General features: G+C 34.1%; 1 protein-coding gene and 1 long non-coding RNA gene across 2 annotated transcripts in view; one reads left to right on the forward strand and one right to left on the reverse strand.

Annotated features, from left to right (window-relative positions):
* LOC132747213 (ubiquilin-1-like) overlaps positions 1-25170 on the reverse strand; it is a 111969-nt gene that overhangs the window by 76935 nt on the left and 9864 nt on the right. The window contains exon 2 of the mRNA XM_060736543.1: positions 7941-8093. Coding sequence (XP_060592526.1) covers positions 7941-8093 — 153 coding nt within the window. The remainder of the gene's footprint in view (positions 1-7940; positions 8094-25170) is intronic.
* LOC132747214 (uncharacterized) lies at positions 1866-7377 on the forward strand. The gene is made up of 2 exons (XR_009628095.1): positions 1866-5042; positions 5078-7377. It is a non-coding gene; the product is annotated as an uncharacterized LOC132747214 (long non-coding RNA).

Here is a 25170-nt window from a genome sequence, read left to right on the forward strand (position 1 = left end):
GGCATTGTGGGGGAGTGCAGTGTCAAAGAACCATAACTCTATTTTGCCTGGTTTTTGAATTATCTCCCCTTATAGAAAAATCTTGTCCGGGACATAACTCTAAAAGTATAAGAGATATCAACATGAAACTTTGTAGGTGAATAGATCTCAATGGGTAGATGTGCAGTGCATAAGAACAATAACTCTTTTTGTCCTAATTTTGGAGTTATTGCCCTTTGTTAATTTAACACTTTGAACTTTGTCAGGAACATAACTCTAAAACTATAAGAGATATCAAGATGAAACATTGTAGGTAGATAGATCTCATTGAGTAGAAGTGCAGTGCAAAAGACCCATAACTCTGTTAAGCCTCATTTTTGAATTATCTCCCCTTTTAGAAAAATCTTGTCCAGGACATAGCTGTAAAACTGTAAGAGATACCAACATGAAACTTTGTAGGTAGATATATCTCAATGGGTAGATGTGCAGTGCACAAGAATCATAACTCTGCCTTGCCTAATTCTGGAGTTATTGCCCTTTGTTTATTTTTACTTTTTGAAGTTGTCCGGAAACCATAAGAGATATCAACAAGAAACTTTGTTGTAGGTTGATAGATCACATTGATTAGAAGTGCAGTGCAAAGAACAGTAACTCTGCCTTGCCTAATTTTGGAATTATTGCACTTTGAACTTTTTACTAGGACATAACTCTGAAACTACAAGGTGTACTTTCCTGTGTCCAAAACCTATTCAGGGAGCATCACCCGGCTTAAATCGGGCTCTTGTTAAGGGTTATCCTTGAAGATTATTATGTTCAACTTTGAAGACAATCCATTCAAAAATAACAGCCAATAATAGCCAAAACAAGATTGCATTTGTAAAAAATGCCATGCCACTGCATAAATACAACACTAAATAGTAATGTAGGAACACATTTTATTTTGGTTTCTATACAGATTGTCATAATGCATAGATCACTTACCTATCTGTTATTATCAGATTAGTAACTTCAGAAATAAGATTTTTAATTTTTTACTTTAAGACATATATAGTGACTGAAAATCAATGATCCCCAGGGGCGGGGCCAATTTTGACCCCAGGGCTTTAATTTGAATAATCTTGCTAGAGGTTCACTACACAATGTTTAATGCAAAATGTCTAACCTCTAGCCTTTGTCAATTAGAGAAGATTTTTTAAAGTTTTTACTATATACATGTAAGGAAAACCTATGACCCCCGCAGCGGGCTAGTTTTGACACTAGAGGCAAAATTTGAACAACTTTGGTAGAGTACCTATAGATGATATCATACCAAATATCAAAGCTCTAAGCCTTGTACCTTCAGACAAGAAGTTTTTTAAATTTTTTACTATATGTACATAGTGAAAACCAATGACCCCCGGGGCGGGGCCAATTTTGACCCCAGAGCTATAATTTGTACAATCTTGCTAAAGGTTCACTACACAATGTTTCATGCAAAATATCTAACCTCCAGCCTTTGTGAATTTAGAGAAGATGATTTTTTAAGTTTTTACTATATACATATAAGGAAAACCTATGACCCCTGGGGTGGGGCTGATTTTGACACTAGAGTCAAAATTTGAACAACTTTGGTAGAGAACCTATAGATAATAACACATAACAAAAATCAAACCTCTAAGCCTAGTACCTTCAGACAAGAAGGTATTTGAAGTTTTTACTATATGTACATATAGTGAAAATCAATGACCCCCGGGGCGGGGCCGATTTTGACCCCAGGGCTATAATTTGAACAATCTTGGTAGAGGTCTACCAGACAATGCCTTATGCAAAATATCTAAGCTCTAGGCCTTTTGGGTCTTTACAAGAAGATTTTTTTAATTTATTCTTATAATTCCTTTTGGTTGCCATGGCAACCAGATTTCTGCATGGAATTAAATTCTTTGAACAACTTTGGAAGCCCTTCACCCAAGGATCAATCCTGCCAAGTTTGGTTGAAATTGGACTAGTGGTTTTTCACAAGAAGATTTTTTAAGTTCACTATATAATCTATACACACACACACACACACACACACACACACACAAACAAACAAACAAACAAACAAACAAACAAACAAACAAACAAACAAACAAACACACACACACACACAGGTGAATCGCTATATGCCACCGCATCGCAGATGCTGCGGTGGCATAAAAACACTTTGGGGCATATATAATGCTCTGCCTAGCGGTGCTCTTGTTAACTAAATGTACATAGTGAAAAATCAATGATCCCGGGGAGGGGCCAATTTTGACCCCAAGGCTATAATATGAACAATCTTGGTAAAGGTTAACTACACAAAGTCTCATGCCAAATATCTAACCTCTAGCTTTTGACAATTCAGAGAAGAAGATTTTTCAAGTTTTAACTATATTACTATATTAAGGAAAACTATCGCCTCTGGGGCAGGGCACAAAATATCAAAACTCTAAGCCTTGTACCTTAAGACAAGAAGATTTTTAATTTTTTACTATATGTACATAGTGACTGAAAATCAATGACCCCAGGGTCGGGGCCAATTTTGACCCCAAGGCTATAATTTGAACAATCTTGCTAGAGGTTCACTACACAATGTTTCATGCAAAATATCTAACCTCTAGCCTTTGTTAAATTAGAGAAGATGATTTTTTAAAGTTTTTACTATAAACATGTACATATAAGGAAAACTATGACCCCAGGGGTCTCACTAGAGACAAGAAGGTATTTAAATTTTTTACTATATGTACATATTGAAAATCAATGATCCCGGGGTGGGGCAAATTTTGACCCCTGGGCCATAATTTGAACAATCTTAGTAGAAGATGATTTTTTTAAAGTTTTTACTAATACATAAAAGGAAAACCTATGACCCCAGGGGCGGGGCTAATTTTGACAGTAGTGGCAAAATTTGATCAACTTTGGTAGAGTACCTATAGATGATATCATATACCAAATATCAAAGCTCTAAGCCTTGTACCTTCAGACAAGATGGTTTTTTAAGTTTTTACTATATGTACATATAGTGAAAATCAATGACCCCAGGGCGGGCCAATTTTGACCCCAGGGCTATAATTTGAACAATCTTGATAGAGGTCTTCCAGACAATGCCTTATGCAAAATATCTATGCTCTTAGCCTGGTGGGTCTTTACAAAAAGAATTCTGTTAATTTATTCCTATAATTCCTTTTGGTTGCCATGGCAACCAGATTTCTGCATGGAATGAAATTCTTTGAACAACTTTAGAAGTTCTCCACCCAAGGATCAATCCTGCTAAGTTTGGTTGAAATTGGACTAGTATTTTTTCACAAGAAGATTTTTTAAGTTCATTATATAATCTATATAACAAACATACATACATACAGACACAAACAGGTGAATCGCTATATGCCACTGCATCGCAGATACTACGGTGGCATAAAAAAGGTTCTTAAAATAGATATAATGACATTATGTTATGTCATTAAGTCATTAATTGAAAGTACAGTAAACTCCTGTTTTAACGAACTCATTGGGACATTCAAAATCTGTTCCTTATATCCGGAGTTCCTTGTAAGCATATAGCGAATTAGTTCCTTGTATCAGGAGATTATAAAGCAAACAGATTTACATATAATGAACTGATTGTTTCCCATCGTCCGCTATTTTGAAGATCATTTGATTAAGAACAAGAAATGTGTCCATAGGACACGGGTGCCCCCACACTCCACACTCCATCGGTTTGTCAATCTTATGTCTCTAGGTCAAATTTTTTTTTTTTGGCTACATGTTCCCAAGTTGAAAACTAAAAATCTTTTATTAAGTAAAGGATACTGAATAAATCCACAAGTAAAACCCCAATGTGCATTAGTACACATGCTGACCAACATTCTTGTAAACTTTCAGGCCTACAGGTCAAATACTTTGAGTTACATGTTGAATATTGTAAATTTTTACTAAGTCAAGGGCAATAACTCTAAAAATACTAAAAATATCCACACGAAAATACCCACATGCACAACTACACATGCTGATCAACATTCCTGTAAGGTTTCATGACTCTAGGTCAAATATTTTTTGAGTTACGTGCCACACAAGTAAAAAATTGCAAATTTTTACTAAGTCCAGGGTAATAACTCTAAAAATACTAAATATATCCACACGAAAATACTCAGGTGCACAACTGCACATGCTGAGCAACAAGTTGAAAATTGCAAATTTTTACTAAGTCCAGGGTAATAACTCTAAAAATACTAAATATATCCACACGAAAATACTCAGGTGCACAACTGCACATGCTGAGCAACATTATTGTAAGGTTTCATGACTCTAGGTCAAATACTTTTTTAGTTATGTTTGACACAAGTTAAAAATTTGAAATTTTTACTAAGTCAAGGGCAATAACAACTCTAAAAATACTAAATATATCCACACAAAAATACCCAGGTGCACAACTACACATGCTGATCAACATTCCAGTAAGGTTTCATGACTGTAGGTCAAATATTTTTGGAGTTACATGCAACACAAGTTGAAAATTGCAAATTTTACTAAGTGAAGGGCAATAACTCTGAAAATACTGAATAAATCCTCACGAAAATAAGCAGGTGCACAACTGCACAATTTGATCAACATTCCTGTTAAGTTTCATGACTCTAGGTCAAATACTTTTTGAGTTACGTGCGATACAAAAGAGACGGACAAGGGTAAATCTAAATCCCCCCCCCCCCCTAAAGTGGGGTGCACAATAATGCAAATTCTTCATGACTAGTTCATAATCAAGAGAGCCATGATGGCCCTGAATCGCTCACCAGAAACAATTATTTTTCAGTGTTAGAAATATTTTTTCAAATGAACTTGCTGAAACTTAATTTAAACATGGCCCTCTAGTTTTATATACAGTCGAAACTGTACTAACGGTCACCTCTTATCGGCGGTCACCTGACCTTAACGGCCATTTTGTGACGCTCCCGACGAAAACCACTCTATTTTATACATCTGTTCAACGGTCACCTGCTGTCCGCGGTCAACGGTCACCTAAAATGCTTCCCGAATCTTAAAGTCGGTCATCTTAAGCGGTCAGCCAGGTGAAACGGCCAGGCAATCTTCTGCGGTCAGCCAGGTGAAACGGCCAGGCAATCTTCTGCGGTCAGCCAGGTGAAACGGCCAGGCAATCTTCTGCCATTTATTTTTAAAGATGACACGTGTCACGGATTAACAAAAGCTACTTGTCAGGTGCTAGATATTAACACAAACCATAACATTTCAAGAAGTTTGCATAATTGCTCATCCGTGTCGTAATTACAAACGTTTGGAACGTCTAAACGCACTTGCAATTCGTTCTTTTGAGTTACTTTACGCTAGTTTTTTTATTGTTCAATTTACCGATTTACCGATTTTAAAAAAAAAAAAAGAAAGAAGAAAAAAATGCATTGTCGATGGCAGAAAGAAATTTCAGTTTATCCCGATTCAGATACATTTTGTGCGTACTTGGTACTTACCAAAGAAATGAAAATGGATTACATCGCCGATTGTCTAAATTCCTCAGTAATAAATTCATAAAAACACTTGCTCCATGTGTGAAAATAAAATTGCATAAATATAATGAGGTCACTGTTAAATCACACCCATTAAGTTTACACATTAGATGACCTCTAAGAGGTAACTAGCGGTCTCTTCAAAGGAATCTTTGATGTTTACAAACCTGTAGCCCTGCTGTTTCAATCTGAAACATCAAAGGAAGTGCCGACACTTAGATGACGTGTACACAATATTCTATTGATCAAAAGTTAGAAAAATAAACTGTCATACTTTTTTTGTGAAAAAAATATTACGCATTTTAAATTATTGTGCAAGAAGATATTTTTATGGGATAAATAGTTTCAATTATTGACATAATAAATCGTGAGTGCATTTGTTTATCTGTGTTACATTCATGTAAAGCTTTATATGTTGGAAGGATTGTGTACATGTTAAACCATTAAAAGCATACGTTTGTAAATGGTTAAAAACTGATGATGATGATGAATCAGACTGGTTTATTTATACTTAAATCAGATTTAATTTATTTGGATAAAAACTGGATCCTCCATTCAGCAGCCACCTGTCTTAAGCAGCCAAAATGACTGCATCCCTTGGTTGGCTGCTTAAGACAGTTTCGACTGTAGTTTTCTGACACTTATTTATTTTTCTTCATAATAAAAAATGGAGCCCAAGTTCATTGTTACTGTACCTCTGGCAATTAAACCATATCAACTCACGCTGTCTAATTTCCTTTTCATACTGGAGCAAATTAAAATGGGACTGTCACAAGGATGTTACAGACAAAATTTAAAGTAAATTTGCCCAGCAGTTTCAGAGAAGAAGATGAATGTTGATGCATGACGACGGAGTATCCCCCTTTGATACTAATAGCTCACCCTGAACCTTCGGCTCTGGTGAGTTAGTTACAAATACAAAATAATGCCATATATACATATAAATATATATATGGCTAAAAACAAAAAACACAGTTCATGAGTTAACTTATTTACAAGGGCCATCATTATGATGACATGTGTCACCTCATGATAGCCATAACTTGGCAAAGAATCATTCAACATAAAAACCTGTGACATATGCACAAGATTTTAAAACTTCACATATGCATATGCATTTAGGGTCATAATTGTAGGTCACTGACCAAGATCCATAATTCTATCTTGCATTTAGGCTGATTTTTCTCCCCTTTTTCAACTTAGAAATTCATGGTAAAGTTTTGCTTCCATAACTACTGAAGGGTTTGTGCCTTTTTTGGGACAATTTTATGCATTCAATAGGGGTCATCTACTAATCATGACTAAGCTCCATGCCAAATATGAAGACTGTGGGTCAAAGGAATCTTAAGTTATTGGGCGGACAAGCTTTTTGAAGTCAAGGCCCCTGTGACCTTGACCTTTGACCTGGTGACCTCAAAGTCAATAGGGGTCATCTACTTATCATGACTAGCCTCCATGCCAAATATGAAGACTGTGGGTCAAAGGAATCTTAAGTTATTGGTCGGACAAGCCTTTTGAAGTCAAGGCCCCGGTGACCTTGACCTTTGACCTGGTGACCTCAAAGTCAATAGGGGTCATCTACTAATCATGACTAACCTCAATACCAAATATGAAGGTCAAAGGAATCTTAAGTTATTTGGCGGACAAGCTTTTTGAAGTCAAGGCCCCTGTGACCTTGACCTTTGACCTCAAAATCAATAGAGGTCATCTACTAATCATGACTAACCTCCATGCCAAATATGAAGACTAAGGGTCAAAGGAATCTTAAGTTATTGGGCGGACAAGAAAAAACCGACGGACGGCCAGACGGCCGGACAGCCGGACGGACGGACAAGCTGATTCCAGTATACCCCCCTTACAACTTTGTTGTGCGGGGGTATAATAAGTATTGTAATTGAATATCTCAAGCAATAATTGAGATATTTGACTTTACAAAAAACTTTAACCAACACAGACGCCGATGCAGATGGGACTACAATAGCTCTCATATTCTTCAAATAGTCTAGCTAAAAATTATTAAAGGGCCATAACTCTGCAAAAATAATTGAACCGGAAAATGCTGACAATATGCACAACTAGACTTGGTACTGATAATTCCTGTAAAGTTTGGATGAAATTGCACCAGTAGTTTCTGAGGAGTAGTACAGACAAGTTTTGTGATGGATGGACAGATGACGAAGAAGTGATCCCTATATGTTGTCACTACTCCGTAGAGGCGACATTAATACCAGAATATACGCTATTGTTTCCAGTATGACAAGCACCTTGTTATCCTTGTACTTTTCTTCTTCATGGCTTATATGTGCCAGCACAGTAAGTCTGTAAGCCACTCAAAATTTAAGAAATTCATTTGCATTCTTATTTTGCTATTTCTAAAACTTTTTGTGTACTGTGTTATCAAGATAAAAAGCAATTACATATTTTTAATGTAGTATGTTTAATAAATACCCGGTTTGCTGATTTAATTACTAGATGAACAGTCATCCCGTCTTTAATGGAATGTTGAACAAGTGTCTCATCATCTTTCAGTATCTTTCCAGCAAATATCAAACATAACTGTTCAATTGGAGCAGAAAACTTCTGTGCCACTAGATCCCTCAACTGAAACAACAAAAAACAGATGCAGGTTTCTTTAACTGTTTTATAGCCATTAAGACATACAATATAGCAATTGTGAACATGCATTGCTATAGTGCCCATAAAATATCATTTAAACCACAGGAAATTGAAAAGTAGCTAAAATTAATAACAAGAGGGCCATGATGACCCTGAAATTGCTCAGGAGGGGCCAATTTTAACCCAAGGACTTTTATTTGAACAAACTTGGTAAACACCCATGTTTCATGATAAATATCTACGCTCTAGCTATTTGAGGTTTTTAAAAGAAATTTTTTATAAGTTTTTACTATGCACATATAGGGAAACCAATGACCCCCCCCCCCCCCTGGGCAGGGCCATTTTTTACCCCAGGGCTTTTATTTCAACAAACTTAGTAGACACTCACAAGAAGATATTTCATGCTTAGTAGCTAAACTCTAGCTCTTTGAGTTTTTTAAAAGAAGTGTTTTTAAGTTTTTACTATACACATGCATACAGTCAGGACTCAATACACCGGAATCCATAATACTGACAAATTCAAATAACGACAGTGAATTGGTGGGAACCAATTTTTTTCAACATTATTATAATCCATTATAACGGAAAATTTGTATTCCGACTCCGACACAATAAAATTGGGAACCGAACGTGTTATAAACGTGTTATTTTCTATACAATCAGTACCCGTTATACTGACACTTGGTCAGTCAAGCTCGCGTATAATTGAGCCGTGAACAAAAGTCGAAAGGTGTTAAAACAGGTATTGTAGCTTGGTCAATTGGTTGTTACACCTTATTACAATACCAACGTGTTGTTGACAGCAGAATTTTCTTACACTTGTCAACTTTTTTATTAAAATAATGGCAGAACCTCCAGCTAAACGTCAACGGACTAATTTAACTTTTGAACAAAAATACGAAATCATTTCATATAAAGAGAGTAAAAAGGATGTTACACAAAGTGATATTCGTGTTCATTTTTCAAATGTATGGAACATTAAAATAGGGAGATCGACAGTGAGTGACATTTTAAAAAACAAAGAGACAATAACTAACTCTCCAAAATCAAAACATGTGCGTCATCGAAGTGGAAAATATGAAAATCTTGAAAACGCGTTGTTCATGTGGTTTAACGATATGAGGAGTAACAAGTACTGTCGGAGGACAGTAACGCTCGACTATTCGAAAATTTGTCACAAGGGTGTTTCATTGAGTATAATAATGCTTACCTATATGAATACATAAATTGTCCGAAAAGGTACAAACTCTTCAAGTTTCAATACATTCCCTTCAGTAGTTATGGAGATACAAGCTTACATGCAAAAACTTAACCAAGAATTCATGAGTCGAAAAAGGGGCATAATTATGTTAAAAAGTAAATCAGAGTTATGGGACTTGTGCCAATCATCTTAGATAATCACAGAGAACAAGTGTTTTAAGTTTCAATCCATTCCCTTCAGTAGTTATGGAGATACCAGCTTACACGCAAAAACTTAACCAAGAATTTCTAAGTCGAAAAAGGGGCATAATTATGTAAAAAAGCAAATCAGAGTTATGGGACTTGCAGTGATTAATCTAGATGTGCGTCTTGCGTAAAATACGCATAAAAATAGAAAAAGACGCACAGTTTCAAAATATGTGCGTTCAATTTGACGCATGCAAATCAGGTGGTTTATAATCGAAAATATCAGGATTAGTGATTTCTATGTACTGTTTTAATCAGTTGAATAATTTTTCAATTTCCTCAGTTGAATAATTTAATTTCCGAGGATTACTTGTGCAAGACTAATCCCCCATTTGCTTGAAACGTTAAATCCCCTGTGATCGGTAACCGCCCATTATCGGCATTAGCCAATCAGAGCGCCCATTTTGCATGAGAGCGAATCGCCTACAATGGTGAAATATGCAGAGATGCAAATCGTCAGCAAAGGGCCAAGGGTGCATCTAAAATCTGTGCCAGACCTATATTGTATGTTATTTCGTCATCCAGACAAAACTGGTACCAACAGCAACAGGTTACCCATTCCCATGTAATTCCGCATATTCTTGAGTTTATCCATTTCCCTATAGCATTTTTCCAATTATCTACTTACCTTATCCCTTTCCCACACAGATAAGCATTTCTACTACCGTAAATTTAATCCAATAAACAAACAAAAAATCATTAATCTACTTAATATTTTAAATAAATATCGGTAACTGAAAAAAAAGTGTTGCTATTTTAAGAAATGCTGTAAGTTACAGTATAATCTGACAGGTGTGTAAATTGAATTCCCCTAAGGTCACTCAAGTTCACGCGGAGTGTAAAAAAAAAAAGATGTCTATTACGTCATCAGAATATTTGACAGGGTGATTAACCAATCAGGGAAACATTGTGCATGACTTTTTTTCATGATCAAAAAGGTCTGTCTGTGTATGCTTTCTACACAGAGCTGAGGCATACAAGGAGCAATAAAAGTCGTCAGTATGTATACAGTGTGATAGGGACATTTTGTGCAAATTACGAACAATTTAAAATGGATAATGCACAGTATTAGACATAAGTAGTAAGAAAATATAAATTATGCAAATTAGATTTTTGAGCAGCCAATAAAAATTGTTTTGCCTGCAATTAATATTAGTACCAAAAAAAAACTTTTTTATACACTTTAATTACTTAATCGCTTGTTATAAAAACATGCAAATCATGTCAAGGATCTGCTATTAAAAAAAACATTCTGCTAAGACCCATTTATTTTGCTACATGACTCATTGATTTTGCTAAAGGACTCGTTGTTTTCAAACATGTGCGTCATCCGACGCATTGTAAGGAATTTCTAGATTAATCACTGGACTTGTGCCAATCATCTTAGATAATCACAGAGAACAAGTGTGTGAAGTTTCAATCCATTCCCTTCAGTAGTTATGGAGATACCAGCTTACATACAAAAACTTAACCAAGAATTTCTAAGTCGAAAAAGGGGCATAATTATGAAAAAAAGCAAACCAGAGTTATGGGACTTGTGCCAATCATCTTAGATAATCACAGAGAACAAGTGTGTGAAGTTTCAATCCATTCCCTTCAGTAGTTATGGAGATACCAGCTTACATACAAAAACTTAACCACAGGGACGCTGACGCCGACGCCGACAAATGGGTGACTGCATTAGCTCGATTATTCTGCGAATAGTCGAGCTAAAAATGCTATGATATCAGACGAAATGTTAATGTCTAAAGCTTAAATATTCGGACAACAATTTGAAATCAAAGAAAACTTTCAGTACAGCAAGGGCTGGGTACAGCGCTTCAAACAACGCCACGGACTGAAATCCTTTAAAGCCCACGGAGAAGCAGGAAGCGTCGATCTATCTCTCGTGAATACTGGTTAGATTTTTATTGTTATTATTGGTTTAATAATTATATTAAATAAATTCTTAACCTGATTGAAATCATCTCTAATAATGAATTTATATTTAATATTAAAACCGTACTTAAACGTTATGAAAAACTAAGGGAGTTAATCAATCGAAATTGGTCACGAGTTATCTTTTCCGGAGTACTCTAATAATTAGAGTTTTGGTGTTATTTTAAAGAAAACCGAAATTGTGAGTAAAACGTTTTCTTTTGCTTTTATTTTTAGGTCGCAGTGAACTGAAGGATTTATTAGAGGTGTATGATGCCGATGACGTCTATAATCTTGACGAGACTTGCTTGTTTTATCGACTCGGCCCAAATTCAACACTTGCCTCTGGTTCGATCTACGGACTTAAAGGATCGAAAGAGAGAATTTCCATGCCCTTTGCTGCAATGCTTCTGGAACGGACAAGCAAAAACCGCTTGTAATTGGGAAATGTGCCAGGCCTAGGTGTTTTGGTAAAACTTTTGACCGAAGATATATGTAAATTACACTTTTAACAAAAAAGCCTGGATGACGTCCTCTGTATTCCAAGATTGGTTGAAGCAATTTGACAAATCTATGCGTTTACAAGGAAAACATGTTGTTTTACTTGTTGACAACGCATCTAGCCATACTGAAAGTGGGTTGTTGCTAACAAACACTAAACTAAAGTTTCTGGCAGAATTGATCTCCAGATTTCCATGTGAAGTAAGTGAAAAGCCCATGTCTGCCTCTGAATTTGTGGAAATTGATAACGGTTTGGAAACAGGGGAGTTATTAACTGATGATGCAATATTGAGCCTTTCTAAGCTTGAACCCAGAGACTGTTCATTAAACAATGTCAGTGATGATGATGACGATGATGTTGGTGATGGTGACACTGATGTAGCAGTTTTATGGAAAGTTACGAAAGTTCAGGCGAGAAATAGCTTGAACAATGTGATAATTTTTTAAGAACAACAGGGTACCCTCTTTGATCCGGAAATATTTAGACTCTGCTGGGCATTGATGTCTGCTATAAAACAATACAAAATCAAACGAAGTTCAAAAAAAAGTATGAAAGACTTTTTTTGTTAATTGACAAAGACATCAAAAAAGTGCAATCAATTTTTAAAGATTTAACTTTTAAAAGTCCTATCATTGTATGTGCTTTTTATTCTATAAAGTTTTATCATTTTCATATCAATCTTTAACTACAGTCATTTTAGTTGTTTATAATTTAATAAAGTTGTTGTTTTATGTGTATGATATGTAATGTGTATAATAAAGTGAAAACATAAACAAAAAAATCTTTTTCATTATAGATGTTTATTATAGATCTAAATCAGGGCTCTAGCAACTGGGCGATTTGGGCGACTTAGTCGCCTAAAGTTTCAGAACTTCGCTGAGTTTGAACATCAAAGCGAAAACGACTTCGCCGCGCTTTTTTACTGACCACATGTACATTAAAATATCATACAGCGCATGTTAATTAAGTTAATCCTCGCCTCCAGGCATAAATCAAACTGAATTAGTGACGCACAGTTACTGCCGATAATTGACATCAATTAACACATTTAAGTGACATGATATGCAGATGCATCGGACATTATAGCCATTTAATTCGCCGATGTAAACATCACATTTGTTAAGCATAATTTAACGACACCTGCCACTATTTTATCAGCGAGTGTGAAAAGATTACACCCGGAATTGCTCTTACCATATTTGACAGTAAAAACACACAACCTCACACAGACCGTGTAAATTTACTTGCATATAAAGTAATACACACAGAAGCACAAGTAACCGGTTTGATAGTAAAAATGAAATTTGTTAAAGAACTTAAAAAATATTGACCCACATTAAACCAATTTTGGCCAAGTAAAAAACAGCAGTCAAAAAGTTACATAAACGTCGGTAAATTATGCGGTAAACTACAAATTTGAACATTTTGTTTTACAATGCCTGTTGCAATAGCGGATGAAAAACAATCTAAAAATAATCATTGGATATTTAATTTAATATAATCAAAGTCAACAACAACTAGAATTGTAAGTGTTTTTGCAGGAAACAGACAAATTTTCATTTGTCACATATTTTCGCGATGCCGATTTTTACGATGAAAAAATAAAGTTACCAAAAGGAAAATTTGTTTTGTTAAAATGTGTCCAATAGCACTTAAAATGTAGTTTAGTAATGAAAATTCCTTAAGGTATTGTTTACATTAATTTTGATTAAGAATTTGCCAGTATGTGTTGTACAATGAATATTTTCTTAAGGGAGGGGGGTGTGTGGAGTTAATCAGGAAGAAATTATTATAATGGTCTGATGATAGAGGGTTTTAGAATTTATACTTCAAATATCACTATCAATAAATAGGTAATACTCCTTTTTATAGATCAAATCAATGTGCTAAGCACTTTTTCACTTCTCTTATGTCGTCAAACTTCTCCCTGATAGGACCTGAGGGAGAAGTCACTTCTCCCTAAAATTTTGGTCTAGCTAGAGCCCTGTAAATACATAATATTCAGATACCAGTAAATAAGCATATCATTATATGAAGAATGATGAAATTCAATATACTGACAAATTCGATATACTGACATATCCTTTGGGAACCAACAGTGTCGTTATAATGAGTCCTGACTGTATAAGGAAAATTAATGACCCGCAGGCGGGGCCAATTTTAACCCCACTGCCCTTATTTGAACAAACACCCATTCAGAAGATGTTTCATGCTAAATATCTTAGCTCTAGCTCTATGGTTTTGTAAAAGAAGATTTTTAAGTTTTTTTTACTATATACATATAGGAAAAATCTATGACTCCACCCCCCCCCCCCCCCGGGCGGGCCAATTTTGACCCCAGGGCTTTTATTTGAACAAACTTGGTAGACACTGACTACACTATGTTTCATGCCAAATATTTAAGCTCTAGCGCTTTCGGTTTTCTAAAAAGAAGATTTTTTTAAGTTTTTTCTTTCTGTGTATAATTATGCAAATTTTTTCATGTCTCCGTGGATAAAAGAAATTCCAAATAAATATTTGCATCTAATATAAAATTCCCAATTTAGAGTCAAACTGATGGATTTTTTCCCAATCCGTCCGGTACTGGCACCATTGCCCAAAGTAGGGGAAAAAAAACACTGTATATACAGTTATGTAGTAGCTTGTAAAACTCGTTTTGTTTTGCAAAATCGGTCAGCTAATTCCCGTATCAAAGCCCTGGTATGTTTATTCAACGTAAAAATCGAGTTTCAAAAGGATTAAAAAAAATTGTTTACTAACATATCTACATTCAAAAACTTGGGGGAGAAAGTTTCTTTTTTGTTTCAGTATATAATGTTTATACAACAGATATCAAAAGGTCCAATTTTCTCAGATGGATATAGTTATCATAACTAATGTTCAACTTTTCTCTATTTTTTAAGTTAATTTGTTGGAAAAAATCTTAAAAAGTGATCTCAGGAAACAGTTTTTATTGAACAGACAGACAGACTAAAGGAAGACTCTTAAGTTATTTTTTAAACATCCCTGTTACCAAAATATAACATATTTTTAATTGCAAAATTCTTTAAGAGGAGATAACTCTTGAAATAAAGAGCTAGATTTTTAGAACATTTGTTCAATTATGATGGAGTTTTACTTTAAGTTTAAAGATACCATTTAGTATCACAAAGAAGATAAGTAAAAAAAAATAAACAACGAGAGGGCCACGATTGCCCTGAGTCGCTCCCCCCAGAAACAACTGCGTTTTCAAAGTTTGGAAATTATACATTGCAATTTAATTTGAGCATAGAATATGTTTAAACAATAATTTGAAGAAATGCCACGACTTGGGGCATTTAAGCTTTAGCTATAAAAACGGCGCTAATCCCAATTAATATGAGCAAACTTTGATAAAAGACTACCTAAGAATGCTACAAAGTTTTTGGTGATTCATTTATCAATTATTGCTAGTAGGAAATGTTCAAAGGTTTTTTCGATTTTTGGCCTTAGTGGCCCCTTAAAGGGCCAATCAAATTAATATGAGCAAAAACTTGATAAAAAGCATACCCTAAGAATGCTACAGACAAAGTTTGGTGATCATCCATAAATTAGTTCTGTAGAAATAGACGTTTTAAAGATATTCTATCTTTAGCTTTAGCGGCCCCTAAAAAAGGGGCCAATCAAATAAATTATGAATCAAAATTGATAAAAGACTTCCCAAGAATGCTACAGACAAAATTTGGTGATCATTCATCAATTAGTTCCTATAGAAGAAGATGTTTAAAGGTTTTTTCTATTTTTTAGCTCTAGAGACCCCTAAAAATGGGGCAAATCAAATTAACATGATCAACCTTGATAAAATGGACTACCCAAGAAATGCTGCAGACAAAGTTTTTGGGTGGTCATCCATTCCATTAGTTCTGATGAAATAGACATTTAAAGGTGTTTTTCTATTTTTTTTAGCTTTTAGCGGCCCCTAAAAGGGGCCAATCACATTTTAAATGAGCAAACTTGATATCAGACTTCTCAAGAATGCTACAGACAAAGTTTGGTGGTCATCCATCCCATTAGTTTGTAGAAGAAGACATTTAAAGGTTTTTTCTATATTTTTAGCCTTGAGACCCCTAAAAGGGGCCAAATCAAATTAATAGAGCAAATTGATAATAGAACTACCCAAGAATGCTTACAGACAAAGTTTGGTTGATCATCCATCCCATTAGTTCTGCCGAAGAATATGTCTAAAGGTTTTTCTATTTTTAGCCCTAGAGACCCCTAAAAAAGTGGCAAATCAAATTAATATGAGCAAACTTGATAAAAGACTCCCCAAGAATGCTACAGACAAAAGTTTGGTGATTATCCATCAATTAGTTCTGTAGTAGAAGATGTTTAAAGGTTTTTTCTATTTTTAGCTCTGTTGACCCCTAAAAGGGGGGCCAAATTTGAAATGAATGAGCAAATTCAAGTGGGACTGTCACAAGGATGCTTACAGACCAAAAATTTGAAGTTAATCCTGCCCAGAGGGTTTGAGAGAAGAAAAACGATTTGTTGACGATGGACGCCGGGGACCCGGAGTATCCCCCCCCTTTGATACTAATTAGCCACCCCGAGCCCTTTGACTTGGTTGGAGCCTAAAAAATTCAAAATATAGCGTTAATAATAATAAATTATTAGTTATTAAAGGCAAGATTTTGAAAATTAAAATCTTATTTTCGTAGCAGCATCTTTTTTTTTTTTTTTTTTTATCTTTTTTTAAAAACTTTTAAAAAACTTTGCACCAAAGAACATTTGCATACCATTACGTGTACAGTTAGTCTGCATTTAACATATCAAATACATGATATGAATCATCAAATAAATTACAGTTTAGAAAAAAGGTATACATAGCTGTATTAAGCAATTATAACAAGTTTTACTTTCATCTTTTAACATATCTGACCAATGTTTAAAAAGTTTGTTGTAAAAGAGTTTTAATAAAATGAGAATTATATTTCTTATGGACGAGGTATAGTTTCATATTTTTAAGTTCGTGTAGAAAGATTCCATTAATGTTTATAGTATCAGCACCTTGGTTACTCATCATATAAGCTTTGTATATATTAAAGCCAATAATTGTAAAGATCAAAATTAATTTGCCAAAGATTTGAATGCTGTTTTCAATATTTTTGAGATTAAAAAGATTTTACAGATTCCTAGCGAGCTTAAAAGTTTCAATAATTCTTTTTCCAGAAAAGCATTAAGTGATTGACAATGAATAAAGAAATGTTCTGATGCTAATCAGTTACAATTGCATAAAACGCATTTCGGGACTATTTTTCAATTTTCATTTTGTATAAGTTTATCCCCTGTCGGTATTATATTATGAAATGAGTTTATAACGGAACTGTTTATATCTATTGTCAATGCTTTGATTTTATATTCAGGTATAACCTTTATTTCCACGGAATTTATGTTCAAATAAATTTCCCATAGGCGGATGAATGTATGGGTTTTTCCGCTTTATTGTTTCTAAGTATGTTATAAATCCTCTTTGTTTGATTCTTTTTCGTAAGTAAAGGAGAAAAAGTCAGTTTTAACCCTAGTTTTGATTGATTCGTCCTTATTTTAAGATGAATTTCCAGAGTTGCGGTAAAGCTTTACGTTAGCGTATAAATTTTCGGATAGCCAATTTGATTTATTTCTGAGTTTTGAAAAATAAGATTTGTTCACTGATATCGCCATTTGCATCGATAAATCATTTACAAAAATTATGTCAGAGTTTATCCAATTATGAAAAATAAAAAGATTTTTTTATTCCATAAAATTTTGTTCATTACCCCAAATTATTTTCTTTATTGAATATCAAAGAAGTGTTTTGGCCTGCTTCTTATTGATATTTTTAAATAAAATCCATTTTTTAATAAGTTCTTTATAGAAATCAGGTAAGGTATAATAATCTTTTGGTAAACTTGAGACAGATTTTAAGTTCATGTAAAAAACAAGGAAATTTTTACCGAATTTGTTTAAGAAATTCATTTGAAAGTAGGGATTTTACCCATTTAACTTGCAGCATAGTAACAAAACTTTCAATGTTGATCATGTTTAAACTGCCTTTTTCTAGATCGTTTATCAATATATGTTTTTTTAACCTTTTCACGTTTATCGTCCAGAGGTATGTATATAATAATGAGTTGAGTTTTTTCTGTATCTCTTCTGGAAAAAGTACAGTGATTTGCATTAAGTAGGTAAATTTTGCGAAGTAAAATTGATTTTATAACAGTTGTCGTCCATTAATGGTAAGTTTTCTTTTCTTCCTGAATTAATTAAGATTTTTACCAGTTTTGAATTTTCGTTTCCCAGTTTAGTTGTTCGCATTCTTTTTTTATTTCTGCCAAAAAAAGACGCCTTTTACAGCTTCACTTTTTCGCTCCATTTTATGTTAGTTAATTTTAAATTATCAGAGTTATTCCCTAATCTAACACCTTCTGTCTTGTGCAAATTTAGCTTGGTAGACCAGAATTGTTTTCCAAAAATTTCAATAGTTGATAATGCCTTTTTTGTAGTGTTTTCTGTGCTTTTTTAAAAGAACATTTTTTTAGTAATCGTCGGCTAGTTGTGTCAATTTTTAAAATTTAAAAGTTTCATTGTTTATTTTTATTGAGATTTCCGTTAATGTCATTATATTCTCTCGAAATTGAATTAGCTAGGACTTCTGCAACGATGATGAAAAGCAAAGAAGAAATTCCGCATCCCTGGTCTGAGACCACGTGAGCTTAGGGAGAAAATTTTTTTTGATATCCAAACCATTGTTTAATATATACATTTGACGAAATATCATTGTAGAAGGGGACGTTATCCAGCCGAAATAAACATTGGTTTAAAGTTATTAAAACTTTTCAAGGGTTTTAACTAGAAAGTCAAACTCGATCGTATCGAAAGCCTTTTCAAAAAATCTAAAAAACAATAGGTTTCCACCAATGTTATGTCTTCCGCAATAGTTCAATAACCTCTGAATTTGTTGTTTGTTATTACCAATAAAAACGATTTTTTATGTAACCTTGTTGATCGCTGTCTATAATTTTTCGGAAGTACTTTTTGTAAACTAATCGCGAGTACCCCGAGTAAGAATTTTGTTAGTCGTTATTAAGCAACGATATTGGACGCCAGTTTTCAATATTTTTCTGGGTCTCCTTTTTTGTACAATAGTGAAATAACACCGATTTTCTGAGAAGCTGAAAGTTCGTTTTCTTTGTGTATTTCCCCGTTAAATTCCCGTAAATTCTTGCTGTCTAACCTTTCTTGTATATAAAATTTTGGTAAAAATTTTACCTCTTCGTTCATTACATCTTCAAAGCTGGTTATTTGTTTTTCCGTCAAATTTTTAACGAGTTAAGAACTTTTTTCGTTTGTTTCGATTTTTCTAACGAATGGAAATAATTCGTATTTTTCTCACCTTCATCGATGAGCTGTACACAAGAGCGTATTTTTGACCCGTTTGCTTTATTTATATATATCGTCTCGATTTCGATTTCTAAATCTTTTATTTGTTTAAGCAATGCATCTGAATTATGCGAATGAAATTCTTCGTATAGCTGCGAAAGTCTTTATTCTGAACTCGTTAATCGGTTTCTATTATGTTTAGCTTTCAGTTTTGAGAAATAAATACTTTTTTTTTTTTTAATGCTGTATTTTAATATTTCCCACATTGTTCTATGATCAATGTCATGAGATTTGAATTCATTTTGAACAGAACTAATGGTATTTATGATAAGATTTTTATATTCATTATCTTCTAAATGAGAATTATTCAACTTCCAATAACCTGGACCGCGATGACTAGGAATATTTACTTTTAGACTAATACCCAAGTGGTCAGTATTTATTATTTGTGCAGGTCTTATGTCACAACTGGCGATTAAAGGTGACATACTTTTTTTCAATAAGCCAAAAAATCAATGCGACTTTTTTTTAGCGCCATTAGTCCGTTTCCAATTAAAATTGAATTTATTTATATTTGTAAGTTTCCAGATATCGCATAGACTATGTGAATGTATTAGATTTTTAAGCTTTTCAGATGTTTTAGTGCGCGAGTTTGGAATGAGTATACCTGTCTGTTTCGTTGAGTACATCATTAAAGTCACCTCCGCCTAATGATTCTTCTTCAAATCTTGTTGTTAATAAGTTCGAAAAAGTTATTTCTACAATGTTTGTCATTTGGTGCGTATATGTTTACAAAAGTGAAAAACTGTTTCCCGAGAAATCAATATTTAAAAGCACAAATCTCCCAGACTCGTCAATTATATCATTTATGACATTATATTCAATGCACATATTTTTGCGAACTAATATAGTGCAACCTTTTGAGTGAGTTGTAGGTCCAAATGCATTGTAAATGTGATAATCTTTAAAATCTGTTTTAACATCTCTTCCAAAATATCATTTGTAAAGTGTGTTTCTTGGAGAAATGATATATCTAATTTTTGTTGATTTACCCATTCTAAAAACCGTAAACATTTGGGCTTCGCATGTAATCCCTGTACATTTAAGGGAACAAATATGAAGTTTATAAATAGACATAATTTGAGAAATTGATTGACATATTAAATTAAAAAAACACGTAAAATATATTTTTGTAAACTTGACATGTACAATGTGTACGCTTGTGATAAACGCATAATTCTTGAAGCCTTGACGAAATCGCGAAACAAAAGGTTTTCGAAAATGCAATATCAAAATGAAGCTTTCATGTAATGCCCCATATTTTATAAAAGCTTCGGATTTGGAAGCAATTGTACTGGAGCATAGAACGAAAGTAAATTTCCAAAGTACATGTATAAATTGTGAAAAAAAAAATTGTGGTTTCGTTAACATATGAATAGAATATATCAAAAACATTAAGATTAATGAACATACATTAACATATTGATAACATCTTAGAATATTTGTTTTAAGCATCAGAGATTTGCTAGACAAATCTTGTACGCGGACATCAATTGTACTAACTTTGTATAAATTAAACATACATGTATATTTTCTAAAAATAAATTTCCTATGCACCGCAACATGTAAGTACACTGCATCGGTATATGAATGCTTGATAAAATCAAAAAATAAATGAAGTTGAATTCTGTGTAAAATATATACTATACAGATTGCAGACAAAATACATGACCGGTATTACATTGAGTAATAAATATGTTTTGTTGATCGGAACACCGAATGTTGGCAATAACTATGAAAATTATCTGAACTATTTTGAATGTTTCTCCGTGTTTTCCATGATTTCTTTTGCGCATACTACATTTTGGCTTACATATTAAAGCGTCAATAGTTACAAAATTTAACACAACGCTCACAAATTTATAAGGCCATGTCAAATTTGTTTCTTGTGCATCAGTAATATAACATGATACAATTTTACATAAACTATATATCATTTTAAATAAACTATATATCATTTTAAATGATGTATCATAATTTAAGCATTCATTCATGTGCAGAATACTGAAAAAATAATGATTTGAAGGCCTACTGCCCACGTAATTAATGTACAATCTTGTAATAATCTCTTTATTACATGAAAGTCCAATTGTGTTCCAGTTATAATCGTTGTTCTGTTTCATGTCCATAAAACATAGCACGTTTGTAAAACAAACAATGTTCCAAGTGACATTAAAATATACAGCAATCATTTTTTTCTGTGATGTTTCTTGGTGGATTTAACGTTACATTTCTCCCTGTACTCATCAGTGGGTGTTGGCGGTGAGCGCTCTTTAACAAGTTGAGGTTTGTCCTTGTTTGGGGTAGTATGAGAAAGAATACTTTCCCCCATAGACTTCTGTAATATAGAGCCACGACATATTCCCAATGATGCTAATGGAGATGTTGATATTGTTTTGCCCCCGGTCTGGGGCCTTGCACTTGAACGGCGGAAGTAGAGCTTTTAACATGTACTTCAGAGATGCATATAGAGTCTCTGGATTGCTCGGAACCAGTTTCAGAATCGGCGTCGGGTTCTGATTCTATGTTGTTATTATAAAGACAATCAGAAGCTTTGTGTCCAGGCCAATTGCATGTTCTACACACCCAGTCATTTGGGCAGCTGGAGAATGTATGTCCGTCTAATAAACACTTGCTACATTTGCGCGGCCTTTTTACATTACTCGACTCTCCAGACTGACCGGCATGAATCACGTGCGCTGAGTATTTACCGAAATCAGTGAATTTTGCGAGGGGTGTCTTGAGGGATAGAGCAGATACTGTGACAATCCTGTCACCGTTTTCAGTTATAGTAAGATTCCCGTTTACAGTTAGTCTCTCACGATACATGGATATGACTTCGATCCCTTTTAGCCTCAAGTTGTGTTTTACTGTTTTATCACTTCTTCGTCGTCTATCGTCAACGGAATGTTTTTTATTCGTATCCACACGGTACGTTCTTCGTCTAGGCACGTGGGGAAAGTACTCAAAACACTTATTTTCGCGTTGTTCGTCATGGTCATCCGAAATAGATGCACTATCCGAGTTGTTAATACTCATTCTCAATCAATTTTAGTAATGTTTGACGAAAATTCGAACCTTTATTTGATTATAGTCCCTTTATAAGCCGTACAAATGACACTTTCACAATGCTTAGGAAACGTTAAATTAGCCTAAGATAATTATTTTGAACTGATTTTCTTTAGCTGTAAAAGATCGCTGCCATGGCTTACGGATCGCTTACACCCAACCCCTTAGCAGCGATCTTATTTTCAGTATCTATCTATACCCACCATCAAGCAGTATACACCATCCAAATACTTTACTTTACAGGGAATTCCCAAGCCGCTTTGAGCGCATCGGCACCGATGCGCTAAAATTTCAGAACAAGAAATCCCGATGCGCTTAAAATAATCATAGCGCTTTAAAAAATGACCGATATTCCTTTCTATTGTGTCTATAAGTTAACCCCAATTAGCCAAATAAACAAGCCAATATACATGTCCTGTGTAGATAATTACCCGAGGCGTATACACAACCCGATACACTGATTGCCTTTAGACTGTGTGACGTCATAGACACCTGTCATCGATGTCTGCAGACGACTGTTGGTGCACTTTCAGGTGTTGTCAATTACCGTGTATTGAGATGGGTGCAATTTAACGGCGGCATGTGTGATATTTACATGTTTCAGGTAGGTGTAATAACTTTTATTGTTTTGATAATATAATTGGCATTAATTGACATGCAATATAACAATTTGATATTTAGGGATGAATGGGTTAATTGTCTTGATATAAGTGTAATGTTCAATTTCATTTTCTTATGATCATTCCGTCTAAGCAGTACTGTTGTATTAAAGGGATACTCAGGCAAATAAATGACGAAAATATCAAAATGATTTAATGTACATAAATCACTCAAAAATGACATTTTCTAAAGTCCCAGCATGAAATTCTGTATAGATTCTATTTATTTTGGGTTTGAAGCGGTAATATATCTAGATGTATTTAACGAAATTTAGACGCCGACAGAATCACCGAATAGTTTTAAAACAAGCTATGTGACCTGAACAAACCTTGGAAGTTACACTAACAGATTTTGTGGATATTGAATGATTGAGTCTAAGTCATTCATTTGATATGTTCTTTAACGTTTCCATAGTTCACTGTGGGAACTTATGTGATATCTTAACGCTCTAACTTGACCCACGCGGGTCAAGCTAGGAAACCACCATTTTATTTTTTATAAGGAGTAAAGTTTTGTTCCTATGACTGCCTAGCGTATTTACTTTGAGGACATATACAGAAATATGAATGAAAAAATCAAAATGAAGTTATGCAAATTTTGCCTGTGTCTCCCTTTAAGATTTCAAAAAATAATATGTCTAACATGAATAAGGGAAGCCTAGTTCACTATCAATTTTAAGAGTTTTTTTTTTTGTGAGCAATGTCGTTGAAAATGTCTCAGGATCATTTTGCTTTTTAATATATACATGATAATCGTATTTTACTTGAATTAAACTGCATTGATATTCAGAAATAAATTTGGTTGATGGCTACTTTAACATTGAAAACATATACAACTGTTCATTATCAACTTGCAACTGTGTGAAAACAACAACAAAAAATTTACATCAACAATCCCACTTAGTGACAGCCAATTGGTCATTTTCTTTTTTTAATTAAAAATATCATCTTGTAATCTGTTTCTGTTCACTGAATCCCCAAAATGAAAAAAATATTAATTTTGCAGACCCTCTTTAATCGAGCCTGTTCATGGACAGCTTTGTGAAGTGTCCTACCCCTTAGCACTGGTTTGTCAGGACATACAGGAGCTGGCCAGGCACTTTGGTGTAGATATGGAGCAGACAGTGCCGCAGCCACTGGCACCAGGTACGTGCCAGCCTAGAGGGGACTGATCAGTCAGCCGACCAGACCATGACCTGGATTACTGGCAACCTTTCTACCAGTCATTCAGCTCTTTACAGAATTACTGCTGTGGGTCTCCTCCTCCCAACCTCTACTGCAGGTAATTATTATTAAATTCATTCATTCTTGAACATTAATGAAATTCCAATGACAGTTGCAGATGTGTAACACTTTGCTAGAAGATTTTCAACGTTTTAAATAAAAATTTTTTTACTTAGTTAAGTTTAAACAGGCTGGAAGTTTTAAATTTTCAAAAATTCACAGCAAACAAACAATATAAATAAAAGATATGAGGTTAACATAAATGATTACTTTCATTTATTAATTTCAGATTGTGAGCAAGGATTCAGCTGCCTGAAGAGAGTTAAGACTGAAAACAGGAATTGTCTCTCTGTTAAAGTTCTAAACTATCTTCTTGCCGTCTCCCTTCAAGGACCCCCATTAGAATCTTTCAACTTTGAGAAGGCAGTCAATGCATGGAAGGACAACAAACCTAGAAGACAGGCCCACTTTTAATGATGTTAATGAAGAAAAAACAACTAAAATATACTCACTTAAATGGGACACACACATACATATAAATGTTGATCACATGTTGTGAACTTGTGTTTATATATAATTGTTTATTTATTTGAATTGTTGGAAATGGAAAAAGTAAATAATAAAAATTAAGAAAATGTTTATCAAGTGAAAAGCTTTCATTATTTGTTTTAAAACAGCCCAAAGCAGTATATTGACATCTAAAATGGCAAGAATTTTCGACACGCGCTATGGGGGTCAAGACCCCCTCCCGCACTCACCCCCGTCTAATTCAAAAAATGTAGCGCTTAAAATAAAATCCTGGGGAATT

This window comes from Ruditapes philippinarum, unplaced genomic scaffold, assembly GCF_026571515.1.
Source record: "Ruditapes philippinarum isolate M1 unplaced genomic scaffold, ASM2657151v2 ctg1878_1_1_1_1, whole genome shotgun sequence".
NCBI classification, from domain to species: Eukaryota; Metazoa; Mollusca; class Bivalvia; order Venerida; family Veneridae; genus Ruditapes; species Ruditapes philippinarum.